At 30.5% G+C, this 17,602-nt stretch overlaps 5 protein-coding genes across 5 annotated transcripts; 3 read left to right on the top strand and 2 right to left on the bottom strand.

Moving 5' to 3' along the window:
* Window positions 1-87: 87 nt before the first annotated feature.
* On the top strand, window positions 88-4,594 carry MKS88_002048 (uncharacterized protein; the record flags this gene model as incomplete). Its single annotated transcript, XM_067215027.1, has 4 exons — window positions 88-355; window positions 709-3,275; window positions 3,393-3,494; window positions 4,421-4,594. The coding sequence occupies 4 exons, from the start codon at window positions 88-90 to the stop codon at window positions 4,592-4,594; spliced, it is 3,111 nt and encodes a 1,036-aa protein (XP_067074345.1).
* A 932-nt stretch (window positions 4,595-5,526) lies between these two features.
* On the top strand, window positions 5,527-8,127 carry MKS88_002049 (glutamine-dependent NAD synthetase; the record flags this gene model as incomplete). Its single annotated transcript, XM_067215028.1, has 1 exon — window positions 5,527-8,127. The coding sequence occupies one exon, from the start codon at window positions 5,527-5,529 to the stop codon at window positions 8,125-8,127; it is 2,601 nt and encodes an 866-aa protein (XP_067074346.1).
* A 195-nt stretch (window positions 8,128-8,322) lies between these two features.
* Window positions 8,323-12,533, bottom strand: MKS88_002050 (uncharacterized protein; the record flags this gene model as incomplete). Its single annotated transcript, XM_067215029.1, has 2 exons — window positions 8,323-11,896; window positions 12,016-12,533. The coding sequence occupies 2 exons, from the start codon at window positions 12,531-12,533 to the stop codon at window positions 8,323-8,325; spliced, it is 4,092 nt and encodes a 1,363-aa protein (XP_067074347.1).
* Window positions 12,534-14,206: 1,673 nt separating this feature from the next.
* On the bottom strand, window positions 14,207-15,387 carry MKS88_002051 (replication termination factor; the record flags this gene model as incomplete). The annotated part of the gene is made up of 3 exons (XM_067215030.1): window positions 14,207-14,419; window positions 14,728-15,033; window positions 15,205-15,387. 3 exons carry the CDS (start codon window positions 15,385-15,387, stop codon window positions 14,207-14,209), a joined length of 702 nt encoding a protein of 233 aa, XP_067074348.1.
* Window positions 15,388-16,459: 1,072 nt separating this feature from the next.
* MKS88_002052 (HSP90 co-chaperone p23) lies at window positions 16,460-17,171 on the top strand (the record flags this gene model as incomplete). Its single annotated transcript, XM_067215031.1, has 2 exons — window positions 16,460-16,529; window positions 16,744-17,171. 2 exons carry the CDS (start codon window positions 16,460-16,462, stop codon window positions 17,169-17,171), a joined length of 498 nt encoding a protein of 165 aa, XP_067074349.1.
* Window positions 17,172-17,602: the final 431 nt, after the last annotated feature.

Below are 17,602 nucleotides of genomic sequence, written 5' to 3' on the forward strand. Positions count from 1 at the left end.
AAAATTGTTTACTTTGCGTACATTTTAAGTTTAGCTACATCAATTAAAATTAGGGGTCTACTCACAATTTGTGTCGTTACCTTAATTATGGGGTTTGTACGCTTTTACCATAGCTTACCAACTTCAACCATTATACTTTGCTTTACCCTCCTTTTGACAATTCACGTTTTAATATGTGTTATAATTCATATATCACTGTATATTTTGGCTAGACAAATTTCATACATTAAGAAAAAACCTTTGCGAGCATTCGATAATATACAACCATATTTTCATGAACTAGAAAAAAAAGCTATTTTAATCAGAAACAATCTGATTTATTGTCAACAAAACAACATCAGCGTGGATATACTAGGTTAAATGAACAAGCATTTTTTTTTTTTTTTTTTTTTTTTACGCAAATAATTGTGCATTTTTCTTTTTATTTTTACGTAAAGAATTGTGCTTTTTTTTTTTTTTTTCTTTTTTTTCGAGCTAATGTAAATTCAATGATTGTATTTTTTTGCAATGTGTTTATGTTATGAGAGCTTTAAAGCAGCAGGGAGAGGGACAGAACTGTTTTCATTTAAATGTGCCACGTGGTTTTATACATATTTATATGTATGTACACGTTCGTGTTCGTGTTCGTGTGTATGCATGCGTTTGTTTTTCGCATGTATTTGTATGTAATACATTAGAACGCGCTTCCCCAATTTTGCACCTTCGTAGGAAACAGCCTGTTTGAGAGCGAAGTGAATGATGGAATAAAGAAAATCAAAACGATAAATAAAAGTGGAGCAAATTTGGAAGAGTATGATGACGAGTTGGTAATGGTTGAAGATGAGATTCCACTCGATGTTAGTGATGTTAACTGCTCTAGTACGCATACGTTTTTTAGCGTGCATAATAGTGAAGAAAGGAAAGTTTTTCAAAATGAGGGAGCGTCTTCATTTTCAGATGGGGAAGAATCACATGTAAACAGATATAACAATCCGGTAAAAGTAAATCATAAAAAGGTGAAGGATAAGAATAGCAATCGGAAAAATTATTCGAATAAATATTTTAAAAAAGAAAAAAACATAGGAAGCAGTGCAAGAGGGGAAAAGTGCACTCAGGGTAAACATATTATTAAGGAGATAAAAGTGAATACATCCAATGATGGTATTAACTGCATCAATGACAACAATAATGGAAAAGACAGAGGCATAAAGAATACCAAATATCATATTAAATATACCTTTTCACAAGATTGCACTAATTCGAACAATAGGATAAGAAATATTCCTACTATTAAAGACTCAAATATTAAAAAGATCAACAACAAGTTAGTGAACAGAAAATTGGATGATTTAAATGATAAAGATTATGGAGAAACATGCAAAAAAAAAAAAATTGTTCAGAAACATTTTTCCTTATTACGTAGGGGACTTAGGAAAATTAGCAGGAAAAGAAATATTTTATTATCTGAAGAATTAAAAAATAATATTAACTACATTTATTTTGATAACAGTGGGAAAATTAAACAATCAAAAATTATACCTATATACGTTTTAGACAGACATAATTTAAATGATATCTCTACATACTTAAGGGAGAATACTGCTACAAAAAATAGAACTTACTTTAAGATTTTTACTCTTCTTAATGATGATACCAAACTGACTATTCATGAGAAGGCTATGTTTGTTAGCTTGGGCTTGTTAAAAAGTCCAAACGATCAAAAGGAACACGTTAAAAGGTGTACATGTAAAGGGGAAAAGACAAAATATTATCATAATGATAACAATAAGAAGGAAAATTTTTACCGCAATAAGTATAGTAGTAAAAGCATATGCAATATGATGGATATTATAAATTCTGGCCTAATACCAAATTTTGAAAAAAAAAGGACGTCTAACTGTAATTTTAAGGATTCTTCGACAGATAACTACAAAATAAGTAGTCACAACAAATGGGAAGGGAATTACCAAGGCAGTACCCGAATGTTTTACCTAGTTAACCCAGTTAAAAAAAATAAAGGAGTACTAAGAATAAGCGAACATCCCGATTCTACGGACAAAAAAGAAGAAACTACTATGCCATATTGTCATTTCTTATCCGTTAATGATGCCAATACGTCTGTAGTAAGGGACAATTTAAATTTTTTAGTTAATAAACCAGATAAAAGAAGTACATTACACTCACAAGGGTCAAGCGACGACATTTTATCTTCAAAGCAAGCATTTTATATTGATGATGCTATTGATGATTCTGTTAACTCGATCATCACAGGAGATAGCGAAAGTGAAATGCACACATATAATACGTCTTCATCGGATCTGACTGCGTATAAGAAAGGGGAAGGGGAAAAAAAGACACGGGAAAGAAAAGGAGCAAAAGGGACAAAGGAAAGAAATGTTGACACAAAAGAGGAATCTGGTGAACTGGTACTAACAGAGGGGAATTCCTCCTCCCGTGGCGCAAATAAAGGAAGTGTCAACAAAAGAGGCGACAGATATGTTGACAGATGTGTTGACAGATGTGTTAGCAAAAGTGAAAAGAGAGATAAGGGGTACTACTACCGCTTCTCGTGCAAAAGGAAGAGAATTTCCTACGGACGTGAAGAAGAATCCTGCGTGAGTAGCATCTTAAACACCTTTACGGATGAATCTGGGCAAAAAAAAAAATTTGAAAAAAAGTTGGGCAATAATATGTGCACAAAGTGCTTTGATGTTGGTAGGAATGATGACGGGAGCTCAGAGGGGGGGATGTCTTCGAGGGGGAATAGGCTCGATGTTGGAAGAGATGGTAGTAAACATGGTATCAGTGGTGGAAGTATCGATAGAATTTGCGATGGTAATAACTATGGCAATAGCGGCGATAACCACAACGGGCAGGATCAATTCCCTATGTGCACAAACGTGTCAACTACAAGAATTAAGAAAAAGGTGAGTTGTTACCGCATACCTAAACTCTCGATGCGACTCAAAGATGAATCAAAAATAATTTCTAAAAAAAAAATTTTTTTTCTTGAATTTCATGATCATATATCGATAGATTATAAAAAGAAACCCTACAATGCTGAAAAGAAAAAAATGTGTTGCTCTAATTGGAGAAAATATTTTTTGTCTATAAATCCTGTTAGTAATATTTTCCGCAAAATAAAATTAATATATGAATATGTTCAGAAGAAAGAGAAATGTTGGAAAAAGTATAACAATATTTTGTATGCATCAGAATGGGATACAAATATGCAGGATAACGAACTCGAATATATATTAAATTATAAAAATTTTACAAAATGGTATGATTATTGGGTAAAGACACTTAAATATAATTATTATAAAAGTACATATATTTTAAATTTATTACTGCTATTTTTTAATGTTTTATTAGTATATTTACAATTACACTTATTTTATTTAATCTTCAAGACAGATAACAGTCATATGAAACCTCTTAACCAATTTTACGTCAAAAGGGAAGCACCATTTGATAGTAAATATTATAACATAAATAACTGTATTGATGAAAAGGTATTCTTGCGTTACATATATATACGAATACCTACACAGCTTTTCTTAAATACGTTTTTAGTTCTACCATGTGTGCTCATAAAACAATGCAGAAACATAAATCTGCTAAATCATAGTGCAGTTATAAATTGCTTTGTAAATATCTTTTTTGGGATGATCGATATTTCCTATTCTTTAAATGGCAGGATATACAACTTAGATGAATTATATATTGTGCTAAATTACTACAACATATTTGATATATTTTTAATTGGAAAATTAATTACTACTATATTTTTAATCCCATTTATTACCAATTTTAATGAATATAAAACTTCACCATTGATATATTTTAGCTGTTTCTGTTATATAGCCACTTTTTATTATTCTTTTAACCCCTTTTCATTTTCCATCAAGTTGATGTACATAACAAATTTTGTTCTTCTCATAGCAACAGCCATCTCCACTGCCTATTATTCCCGGTGATCACACAAAATGAGAGAAGCGCTCCAAAGCGTGTTGCGCATGAGACAGGACTAACCTACAGTTATTCCTAGCTGTCCTCAATTTTGCCTAATTTTTAACAATTTTGTTAACTGTTCATAATTTTTCATAATTTTGTTAACTGTTCATAATTTTTCATAATTTCGTTAACTGTTCATAATTTTTCGTAATTTTGTTAACTGTTCATAATTTTTCATAATTTTGTTAACTGTTCATAATTTTTCATAATTTTGTTAACTGTTCATAATTTTTCATAATTTCGTTAACTGTTCATAATTTTTCGTAATTTTGTTAACTGTTCATAATTTTTCAAAAATTTTCACAGTTGTTCATATGTATATATATATATATGAATACCCATAGATATACATACACAAATGTACACATATGCGAGTGCACGTAATATATCGAAGTGTTCGCTACTTATCCTTTTAACTTTTCAGGCTGATAACGAAATCGAGAAAGATGCTCTTTGTGAAATACGTGCTACCCTACTTCATTTATTTGACCTTTTTAAACACAGACCCAAACATTCGAATGGAGATAAGGGAAAAAAAAGCACCCTAACAAAGCTGTGTTTAGGCTTGCTTAGTTTATTAGGATTTGCAATGATTTGAAATGAACTGGCAATAACTTTTACTTCAGGAAGCATTTATATATATGATATGATTTTCCTCTGCTATGTTGCTTAATATATTTTATTTTACCTTAACATTCATGAAAATTTGTTCAACTGTGCATTTAAAATATGATTTGATGGGCAGGCGTAAATGTTTCTGTGTCAGCATTTTTTGCTTAATACTTCGTTTTTTTATTTCTTTATTTCTTTATTTCTTTATTTTTTTGTTTCTTTATCTTTATTTCTTTATTTAAAAAAATTTTTTTTTTTTTAAATTATCGTATTTAATTCTCACTCCATTTGTACGCTTAACTGATAATAATTTTTAATCGATTTCATATTTTAGTACGTTTTTCATTAACTCTCTTTTTGCTTTAGTTTTTGTGTTTTCTTTTTCTTTTCGTTCCCCTTTTTCGTCTTCTCTTTCATTTGGAAGCAATTCCTTATAGCAGGTTTAAAGGACGCCCAATAGAGGTGTATACTTTACACATGCTTCATTTACTGTTCTCATCTGATAGAATCCGCACGCACACCTGTATACATTTGGAAGCCATTAGAGGGTGCGAATTTGTGTGAAAAAATTTCCTGTAATTGTTATTACGAGGAAAAAAGCGTAAAAATAATAGAACAGATAGAAATAAAAGCGCAATACAAGTAACATATAAAACAAATAAAAAGAAACAGTACTCCTGTTTTTAAAAGATAGAAAATCAAGTTGAGGCATAAGTCGTACATGTTGTGTAATGTCGAGTCCGCAGCGCGAAGCGGCTTTAAAACCTACTCGCTTGTTCGTTCGTTTGTTCGTTTGATCATTTATTCATCTGTTAATCTGTTCATTTGTTCGTTTGTTCATCTGTTCATTTATTTAATTGTTTTTTTTGTTTTTTCCTTCCCCAGGGTCTTAATAAACAATAATTTCCTGGGGGCGAGATGACAACAAATGATATCGGTCTAAGTTGCTGCTCGATATCATCGATCCCGTTAGATTATGAAGAAAATAAATTGAAAATTATTGAAAGCATAAAAAAATGCAAGCAGTTAAATTGTTCTGTACGAATAGGTGGAGAGTTAGAGTTGTGTGGGGTGAGCTGTAAAGGTAGTTTCAGAGAAATTGAAGATATGCATGAGAAATGTTGGCTTTGTTTAAGTGAAATTTTAAGAGAAAAATATAATAACAAGCATGTGACAGATAACATATTATGTTTTATAAGTATGCCTGTATATTTTAGGAAAAAATTATATAACTGTGAGTTGTTTATATACAATAATGAAATAATTTTAATATCGCCTAAAGAGAATGTATATAATTGTAATCAGAGGGATTACTTTGCTTCTTATTTGGATTATCCTGAGGAAGAGAAGCAAGATGAACAACACAACAGTAATGATAACATAAACACATATGAGATTAATTTTAAAAATTCGAATGTTAGTATTTTGGGAAGTAAGATTGAAAAGTTTGCTTTGCCAAAATGTATTCAGAATGTAACAAATCAGACAGAGACATATATAGGGAAAGCTCTAATATGTTTTGGTCAACTCGTAATAGCACATGTATTCCTGGATGACTTAGTTGTGAAGGAAAATGCTCCAAGTATTGTTGATCGAGTTGACATGTTCAATGCCAGTGGGGGTAGCCATGGCAGCGTTGGCTGCATTAGTGATATTGACTGTATTGCTAACGATGCAAGCATTGGAAACGTTGGTAGCGATGCAAAGAAGGTATCATTCCAGAATGACTGTGTAAAATTATATATGAACAATAGGATAAAATTTGAATGCATTGATGTATTGCTAGTTAGCGGTTACATAACAAACGAGTTATTATTGTTTAGAAAATATTTCACAGAATTAATGAATCTAACAAAACAATATCCAAATATGGCTCTAAGTTTTAGTAATAATTTTGGTTGTGATAACTATTTCTTCAAGTTTGATGGTTTTTCATTTATCATTCGAAATGGTAAATTGTTAACAAAAAATGCAAGGTTTAGCTTTTCAGATATTCAAGTATCTTCCATCAATGTGTCTTTTAATAAGGAAAAGAAAAATTGGCAGCAAAACGAGCAGAAACAGCTACTACAGAGTGATCTTATGACTGTAGGGGGGGAAACATTCCCCATTATGATTATAGAAGAATTAGAAGGAGATGAAAGGTATAGAAATATTAATAGGGACAACTGTCAAAAATGTATATTTTCTTTCAATAAAGAGATAGATTTGCACATAAGAACATCTGAGGATAATTTGGTAAATTTTCTTCCATCAAATTTTAACTGGCAAATATATGCACAGGGGAATGATTACCTTGTTTCCCTTTTTAAAAATCATCATAATAGTTTAGATAACTACATGTACGAATTTGATTCAAAAATGTATGCTCTACATAATATTTATGAAGAGTTGAGTTTCAACTGTGCTTTATTTCTGTGGTATATTTTACACTTGACAAATGCAAAGGGGTTTATTCTTGCCCTTTCAGGCGGAATTGACTCCTCCTTTTGCGCTTGCATGGTGCATATTTTGTCCATAATGATAGAAATTCGGTTGAAGGAGGGGAGTTCCATTAGAGATAGTGGTAGCGGCAGTGATAATAGGAATGACCTTGATATACAGAATGAAGAACTGTTTACTAAAAAGACGAAAAATCTTCTCATTGATAAAGCATGCCGGAGAGACATATGTAACAAGCTGCTAAACACGTTATCTTTACCCTCAAAATATAGCAGCGAAAATACAAAATTTTTTGCTGAACAATTAAGTAAAAGTATTAACTCATATCATAATGTATACTGCATAGATAACATGTATACATTTCTAAAAAACGTTGGTGAGGATTTCTTAAAAAAGGATATGAAATATAAAAGTGAAGGGGGTAGTAACTATGAAGATGTATGTTTACAGAATATTCAATCAAGGTCACGATTGTTAGTTACATATTTTTTTAGCTCCTTAATATGCCATAAGAAATATTATTCGAATAATTTACATAATGAATATTTAATCGTATTAGCTACTGGAAATCTGGATGAATCCATCACAGGTTATTATACGAAATATGATTGTTCATCTGGTGATATTGACATAATAGGCAATGTAAGTAAACTATTAATTAAAGAAACAATGTGTCACTTAGGTAATGATTCATTTTATGATTTGAAAATTTTAAATAAGATTAATGAATATCATCCATCAGCTGAGTTGAAACCGCTAGAGAATAAACAAACAGATGAAGAGGACTTAAATTTAAAATATATGGAAATAAAGCTATTAACAATTTTAAAAAATAAATTCTTTTTTGGTCCATCCTCTATGTTTTACTATTTATCTAACTACTTTTGGTCTTCTATGTCACAAGCTGAAATATTTAATAAAATTAAAACATTCTTTACAAGGATGTTTAAAAATACCCACAAACTTTTTATTCTACCACCTGCATTAACCAATGAATCCTGTGGTTTGCACCTTTGCAGTGTGGTCAATTTTGCCAAGATTGATTTTGAGTTGTTAAGGAGGAGACTTAGTGGGTAGAACTGCCGTCCTTTGATGACAACGTTGTATACATTGTTACCTCGGAAGGGAACATTGCTGATTGGTTAGCGGTTAGCCGTGAATGGTAAGATGTAACAGTGTACCACGCGCATATTTAATGTAGGTTCATAATTCCATGATGTGACTAATCATTTCTCGTTCATCCATCCCTCATGGAACCGCTCCTCTTTTTTTTTACAAAAAATTGCGCTCAAACAGCATCACCTGGTTGTTTATGATATCCTCTAGATTTCCCTCATTTTGAGTATTGCCTTTATTCAAATATGAGTCAAAAATGAAGTTGTCTTCATCGCTTAAGTTATGTGTATCATCCAAATTAATGGATGTGTTCATAATTTTCTGGCTTATCAGTCTGTGCGCCTTATTTGGGTATACCTCTGTTTTATTGAAGTTGGATAGTTGTTTTTCCTTAGAGGGGTTACATTTTTCTGTTGCTCTGTTGTCTTCGTCATCTTCGTTTTGTTCGTTGTTTTCTGCATCCTCATCTTTTTGTTCACCTTTTTTTTTTTTTTTTTTATTTTCGCCTAGTTTTTCGCCTTTTTTTACATTCTCGTGTTCACATAATTTTTCATTTTTTTTTATTTTTTTTTCAAATGCTTTCGTTCCAAAGTTTTTTGTGCACATTCCTTTTTTGTTAGTATCCTCTTTCATGCTATAAATTACACCTGCATCCTTGCCTTCTTTTATGTTTTTCCCCTTAATCACTATGCTCTTCATTCGGTTACTAACACATTTTACATTGCTAGCATTTCCCTTCATAGAAGTAACTCCAGTTTCCACTTTACCAGCATTCATTTTCGAAGAATTTGATATAGCGTTATCATTAAATGCATTTTCCTTTTTTTTGCTAGTAGTTACAATGACCTTTTGATGAATTTGTTGATTACCGTTCGTACTGTTCTGCTTACTCTTCAGCGGTATTTTTTTACTGTCCTTAGTTTTAACCCTAGAGTATTTACATTTTGCACTCTCCTTTTCAATGATCTTGCTTTCATTCACTCCTCCCTTTTCAAATTTTCCCGCCTTTACATAATTAGCACTGCGATAGCAGTCCTTGTAGTTACTTCTATGAAAGCCACTACTATAACGACTATAAAAAGTTGTCTCACCATTTACCACTGCGCTATTTTTATCATTCTCCAAAAAATACCCCTTTTTATCAGTTGGCAAAATACTTATCACCTTACTTGCGTGCGATAAGTTAGAAGATGCTACTTCATGAGTAACTGACTTGTTTTTTAAATGATCATTTTTTATGGAATAATAGTAAGAACCATCGCTATGTTTGTCATTTAAGCGACTATCAGTATTACAGTTATTATTTTTGTACATACTGCTAACACTGTCACTGTTATTGCAGTGACTACTAAAATTGTGCTTACTGGCATTTTCATCATTTTCATCATGCTCATTATTTTCATCATTTTCATCATGCTCATTATTTTCATCATTTTCATCATGCTCATTATTTTCATCATTTTCATCATGCTCATTATTTTCATCATTTTCATCATGCTCATTATTTTCATCATTTTCATCATACTGATCATTTTCATCATACTCATTATTTTCATCATTTTCATCATACTGATCATTTTCATCATACTCATTATTTTCATCATATTCATCATTTTCATCATATTCATCATTTTCATCATTTTCATCAATTTCATCATTTTCATCATTTTCATCATTTTCATCATTTTTGTTTATTTCTGTTCCCCCTTCATTAGGAAAAAATTCCATTTTTTGGGGACTACTCAAATAAGAACAACTTTGGTTTATCAGTACGTCCTCTCTGTCTTTTCCATCAAAGGTAAAATAGGGCTCAATCTCAGACGCCTGCTCTTTATCATATATATTGTCATTATTGTGCCCTTTCCACTTTTTATTATGTTCATCCAAGTGTTCACTCTGCCCTTCCCATTTTTTATTTTCTCCTTTTCCTCCTCCATAATATTCGGTCAATTTATCACTTCCATAACACATTTGGGTCTGCCACTGTGCCTGCTGCTCATCGTCATTCACTTCGTCGTTTTCCCTAAACAGTAATTCCATTAAGGGATATTTCCTCATCTTTTCTATCTTTTCGTCTACTGAATGAGCACAAAACTCTCTTTTATCTGTAACTCCTCTTTTAGTATCACAATAATATTTTCCTTTAATTTCGATCTGTTCGCTCGTGCCATCAGTGCAAATATGTTTTCGCCCTCCCCTTTCGCTTATCATATCTGTATAAGAGTCTATTGTGCCATGTGTGTCTTCTCGCTTCCTACCATTCAGTGAAAAATTGCTGTACTCATTGTAATCTAGGTTTCTCACTTGTTCCATAATTGTTTTGATATGCTTAAATGTTTCCAGTTTGATTCTTTTTAATCTCAACATATGATTATTACTATTACCATTATTACTACTGCCATTATTGTTACTACCATTATTTTTATTTTTATTATCCTCAGCAGCACTGGTACAGTTCAAATTCCTTAACTGTTCAGAATAATCCGAATCGAAAATGTGCTCACAGTCTGACGAACAACAGGTAGAGGAGCCTCTGGAAGAGGAGTCACAGGAAGGGGAGGGGTATGACGAATTACCTTTGTGTAAATTTATGTAGAACAGTTTCACTTCTACATCAGGGTAATATTTTTTTTCATCAAATATTTTTTTATTAATTTGATAATTATCTATATCTTCCCTCTTTATTGCATTAAATGCTTCTATGTCTATAGAAAAATTTTCATTTCGAGTTTTTAGTTCTCTAACAAAATTTTCAATAATAGTTTCATCGGTCGAACAGGATATATCTGTGGGCGGAGTCAAACAGTCTTCTTCGGAATGATAATACGATTTCCTTTTCATATGCTTTTGTTTTTTCATACCTTTTTTGCTTTTTCTACAGTTGTGTTTAATTCTATCTAAGGGATAATAGTTTCCTTCTGAGGGGGAAGTAGGATCATGTTTTTTGCCATCACTTGCGTCACTTGCCCCACTCGATCCATTTAACAATAAACTACTAGAGCAAAATCTACTCTCATAATAGCAGATGGACTCTCCTACAGCAGAATTTAAGAAGCGATCGCTTCTTTCGTTGGACTTGTCTAATAATCGTAACTTACAGTTAGGATCATTTTTATTTCTTTTAAAGTTTAACATATTTGAAGCATTGTTATAAGGCTTCTTTGTCTCATTTGTGGCGAGAACACCTTTTCTATAAGGAATTATTTTTTTTCTAATTTTATTACTGTCAAAGGAGTTGTTTCTTCTGCCATAACTTTTATCGTATGGATATGATTCTTGACCCCTGTACTGTTCATTATTATATACTTCCTTATTTGCATTACCATCATCGACGTATAAGGAAATCAAATTACATACGTTATCTTGTTCTTCTCTTTCCGAATTCTTATAATTAGAATAAATTTTCTTATAACTCGTTGTCAAAGCTTCATACTGCTTGTTAAGATCATTTTCCCCCCCTTCTTTTACATTTAATATATTTTCCGCTAATTTGTTCGCTATTCGCACATTATTTTTTTTTGTTGTTATTCTTTCCATAGGAGAATTGCAACTCTCTTCTTTCTGTTTAGAATTCGGAATAACTACACATTTAACTTCTTTCTCTCTCATTCTTTTTAATCTCTGTTTATATTCTTCCTTAACTCTGTCTAAGTTTCTTGACTTTAAGCTCCTTCTTTTTTGTTCTAGTTCTTCTTTAGACAGTCTATACTTTTCTAAATCATTTTGATTGCTGTTCCATTCATTTGAGTGAATTACATGAGCTGGTACATGTTTTATTTTTTTATTTTTCATTAAATCTTTTTTTTTTGTTATATTTTTTTTTTTTTTTTTTTGAGTAAAGGCATTAACGGCTTGTTATGATTTCTTCTCAATATTTCGCTAGTTCGTTGTATTACTTTTTTTTTAATACACATTTCTTTTTCATTTTTTTTGAAAGTCTTTTTTCCTTCCTCATCCGTGGGATGCGGACTATTATTATCATTACCACTCTCATGGTTATCACTGTAGTAACTGTTGTAGTTACTGCTGTGCTTATCACTGCCATAGTTATCGTTATCAACACTCGTACATTTTTTTTTTGAATTTTTTATAGCTTTGTTGTAGAAATCGTCCACGAGCGAGTCGTAGCTACTGTCCCTATTTTTACCTTCCTCCAACAGTTTATTATCTTCATTTGAATTGCTTCCCTTGTTAAGAAATATGGAATCCTCGAGATCATAATCATTATCACAATTGAAAAATGTTTTCTTTTTTTCCTTTAAATTTCTATTTATGTTCGCTCCTTCCTTTTTATTATTTTCTTCGTAATTTTTTATTATTCCATTTGCAATATCACTATAGTCACTTTCGCTGAGTTTTTTCATCATCCCTTCTTAAACTAAAGAGTAAACACTGAGAATATAGCATGCCCACATGTTACTCTTGCACATGTGTGTACTTGTGTATATTTGTGTGTATTTCTTTGTATTTGTGTGTATTTCTTTGTATTTGTGTGTATTTGTCTGTATTTGTGTGTATTTGTCTGTATTTAGTATGCATGTCATATCACATCTATCCTTTTAACATCGTAGATGAAGAAAGCGTTTAGGAGTTGAACTCCTTTCCCTTAAATGGTGAAAAGAGAAAAAAAAGAAAATGAGCTGCATTTTTTTAGGTAATTTTTTTTTTTTTTATTAACCCTTCATAACATTTTTTTTATTGTTAACTGTTCATAATTTTTTCTTTATTAACTGTTCATAATTTTTTCTTTATTAACTGTTCATAATTTTTATTTTTTATTTACTATTCATAAATTTTTTTTTTATTTACTATTCATATATTTTTTTTTTAATTACTATTCATATATTTTTCTTTTATTAACTATTAATATATATTTTTTGTATTTATTGGTCATGAATTTTCGTTTCTTATTTTCTGTTCATAAACTTTCTTTTTTTATTGACTGTTCAAAAATTTTCTTTTCTTTTTTTTTTTTTAATTAAAAAAAAAATGCTTGTTAAGAAATGTTTTCGTAATTTGTTTTGTACGAATATAATAAAATAAAGCTTACACAATTCGGAATCCAAAAAAACTTCTCATGTTGTCACATATGTTAAAACATTGAGCAGACGCATTTGTACTTGTATATATATATATATATATATATGTACACCCTTACATACACTCGTATTGTGTATAATACGCGCATATATATTATTCGCATACGTACAATTTCAATATTTCGTGAAGATACCGAAATGGTAGAGATGTATCAAAATAAGACAAAAAGGGGGAAAAAAGTCAGGATTCAACTAAAACGATCAAAATATGACAAAAAAAAGAATGAAAGGGGAAGGAATGAAAAAGAAAAGGAGTAAAACATACCAGCATTCAACACTTTTAAAAAATGTAAATTTTTAAATCAAATTTTCTTATAAAATATTGTGCAAAAACAAAGTAAAAGCGCTGGAGGATCTGTCTGTCCCCTTAATTTTTATGAAAACGAGAAAAATTGGCGCAAGCAAATATGTAAATATACATGTGCAATGTTTCCTTTTCCGTTTTCTTTTTTTTCTTCCTTTTTTTCGTCTTTTTTTTTTTTTTGCCATCCTTCAGAACGTTCTGTACCAAAAAATTATCTGCACATGTACACGTTGCAATGTATTAGAATTTTCACGAGAAAAAGATATATTTTGTATTTTAATTAAGGAAAAATGTAACTCACCTTTTTCTGTTTTCCTTATTTTTAAATGACCTAACAATTTCATGAGAATTATGCTGTGGCGTTTTATTTATTTCTATATGTTCCTATTTGTTCCTGTTAGTTCCTGTTATTTCCTGTCAGTTCCTGTTAATTCCTCTTAATTCCTGTTAGTTCCTGTTAGTTCCTACTATTTCCTATTAGTTCCTGTTATTTCCTGTTAGTTCCTGTTATTTCCTGTTAGTTCCTGTTATTTCCTGTTAGTTCCTGTTATTTCCTGTTAGTTCCTGTTATTTCCTGTTAGTTCCTGTTAGTTCCTGTTAGTTCCTGTTAGTTCCTGTTAGTTCCTGTTTGTTGCTGTTATTTCCCGTTTGTTGCTGTTATTTCCTTTTTTTTTTTTACTTTTTCCTGATCTGATGTTTCCTTCTTTTCATGTGACATATCTTTTTTTTTGTCCATTTTTCTTTTTTTAATTAATTTTTTTTTTTCCTCTAATACTGATTCGTCATCTATTCCTATTTCAATTATATCGCTGGGTTTATATTTTTTGTTACACGTAACACATATATTTTCCTGGGTTAGGAACACGTGAAAAAAGTGGTAAATGTAATAAAATTACACAGTTGAAGACGTATGTTTTTTCTTTTTTCTATTTTTTTTCTATCTCTTCTTACTTTTTTTCTATCTTTTTTTACTTTTTTTCTATCTTTTCTTAATTTTTTTTCTATCTGTTCTTAATTTTTTTTCTATCTGTTCTTAATTTTTTTTCTATCTGCTCTTAATTTTTTTTCTCTTTTTTCTATTTTCTTTTTAGTCCTCTCTCTTAACTCTTTTCTACTTCTACTTCTATTTTTTTTTTTTTTTTTTTTTGCCGTGACTACCTTTGCAATGTTTACGCGGTTAAAAACCTTCTTTGAAAACACACAGCCACAAGAAAACAAGCATATGGCTCCAGAGGTTGCATTTATTATTTCATTGGAAATTAAGCAGATTAATTTTTTTTCTTCATTTAATTTGCTTTTGCAAAGCACTAAGTCTTTCAGGGAATCAATGTGCGAAAATTTATCATAAAAATCTTTTTTTCTTTTCTTTTTATTTTGTTTCTTAAATAAAATTAATTTAAAAATGTTTTCTTTGTTGTACAAAAACCCAAGGCGACAACAGAAAAATGGTTCCTTCAAAGCCTCCTAAAAAAAGGTAGGAAGTAAAGATTATTAGTAAATAAGCTTAGCTAGGTGATAGGCATAAGTACGCCTAGCCATTTGGCGCGGGTATGTACATATAGACACTGAACATATGTACATGTGCATATAAACATACGTATATATTAACTCCTCATTTGAGGTATGCTGGATTACTTGCGAAATCGCGCAATGATTAAAATAATATTCCTTTAATTCTTTCTTGCTATATTTATTATGATTTATGGTTACAAGCGTATTTTTTTCATATCCAAGGCTTCCTGTATTTTCCTTCAACTTTTTGTTTTTCATTCTAACAAGATCAACCCTTTGCGGTAAGCTTCCTCCGTCCCCTCCCATAGTGTAGTTCTCCTTAATATATGTCCACAAAAAATATCACAGTGTAACTCTGGTTTCATCTATTCCGTTACTGCTGTTATAAAAAAAATAATGAAGTTGACTTGCCTTTCTACTTTGTTATATACATATATGTACGTTTATACATGTATGTGTGTGCACAGATAGATATGTACGCATATATATACTTACCTGTGTCTGTTTTACTGTGTGGTAAATATCTGGAAAAAGAAGTAGGAAAGTAAAGCATAATAACAATAGACGAAAAAAATTTGGAGCTGCACAAATGCATTTTTATCATTAATTATAAATTTAATTGTTTTGTGTTTTACCCTTTTGTAATTTTTCCTCTTACTCTTTTTAAGATTATAACTTGTTAAGATTTACCAACTCATATTTTTGCATTTTACGTTTTGAGCTTATTATTTTTTATTATTAATTTTTTGTGTCGCTGTGCAATCATTTGCGTGTACGAACTTCACCACGCGAATTTGGCCATTAAACGATTAAAAATTTAGCTGCGTATTTTTACTCATATATTATACATATATATGTAAATTCATATATATGTAAATACATATATATACAAAATGTTTATGTTTATGTTTATGCTTATGCATATGTACATGTACTGTACATGTATTTTTTTTTTTTTTTTTGCGAAATAAAATTCGTGCAAATAAAATTAGCTTTTCCCTGTTAACATTGAAATAAAGCAAAAAAACAAAATATTTTAAACAAATTTTAAACAAAATATTTTGAAGCACGATAAATATAAAAAACAAATCAGCAAGTAAATATAATTATTGGTAACACTACAAGTACAAAACGGAAATTTTATGCTTTCCCCCGTCTTAAAAAAATTAAAAAAAAAAAAGGAAAAAAAGGAAAAAAAGGAAAATAGAAGTAAACAAAGGAAAACAAAAGTAAACAGAAATAAACAGAAATAAACAGAAATAAACAGAAGTAAACAGAAATAAACAGAAGTAAACAGAAATAAACAGGAGTAAAAAGATATATACAGAAGTAAAAAGAAGTAAACAAAGGGAAAAACTCCAAATTTTTTCCGAACAGGATGGGTGAAATATACAACAAAAGACACAAATACGTGAACAATGGTAAGAGGGAACGGAGCGTGTACCTAAGTGCGCTTGTACATATGTGCACTTGCTCAATTACGTTACGGTGTATATATGTACTTTGTAATTATGTATCCGCACTGTTTTGTTTGTTTATAATTTTGCTCATGTAGCGTTATGTATGTACGCTGGCGTATCCGAACGCAGTACATAAGCGACAATGCATTCATGTTATTCGAAACAAAGGATCATATAATTTTTCTTTTCCTCATATTTCTAGGCGTGTTGATATATGAGTGGGAGCAGAGCATTGACGAAATAAACATTTACATTAATATGAATGCTAAAATTGTAGATAAAAAAGATTTAGACATTGACATAAAAAGCAAAAGAATACGAATTGGACTGAAGAATACAGAAAGTTTTTTAGAAGGAGAATTATGTAGTATTATTGATGAAGATTGTTCCTACTGGTTTATTGAAGATAATAATTTGCATATTTTATTAACCAAAGTAAAAAAGGCAGAAATATGGAATAGTGTTTTTAAAGGCCATAAAAATTTAAATGCTATTGACGAAGATAATACGAAAAAGCAAATACTCTTAGAAAGATTTCAACAGGAGCATCCCAATTTCGACTTTTCTTCTGCTGCTTTTAATGGCCAGGTACCCGACGCCCGTACCTTTATGGGCGGTGTTAAGTATTAGTTGAAAGGCGGCACAAAAAAGAAGAAAAAAAAAAAATAAATCAAAACATGTTAAGAAAATTTAGCACGTGTTAAAAAAAATTTAAGGTTGAGGGATAGATGTCGAGAGAAAAGTATAAGGGCAAGGGGCTGAAATAAATACCTCCATACCCCTATCATAGTTGTTAACATAATCCTTTGTAGGGAATTATGTATTTTTTAGAAATGCCATTTTTATAAGCTATTTAAACTTTAAAAAAAAAAAAAAAAAAAAAAAATTTTTAATTTAAATTTAAATGACCATATGAATGAATTAAAATTTTCAAAAGCGGGAGAAGCACATATGGAACACGGCTCTATTTGCTTTTGCATATTCATGGTACATGTGTATATTTGTTTGTGTGTATACGGATGGACGGTTATTTGCATATGTATATGTGTTCACATAATTGC

The sequence above is a fragment of the Plasmodium brasilianum genome, chromosome 7 (genome assembly GCF_023973825.1).
Source record: "Plasmodium brasilianum strain Bolivian I chromosome 7, whole genome shotgun sequence".
NCBI classification, from domain to species: domain Eukaryota; phylum Apicomplexa; class Aconoidasida; order Haemosporida; family Plasmodiidae; genus Plasmodium; species Plasmodium brasilianum.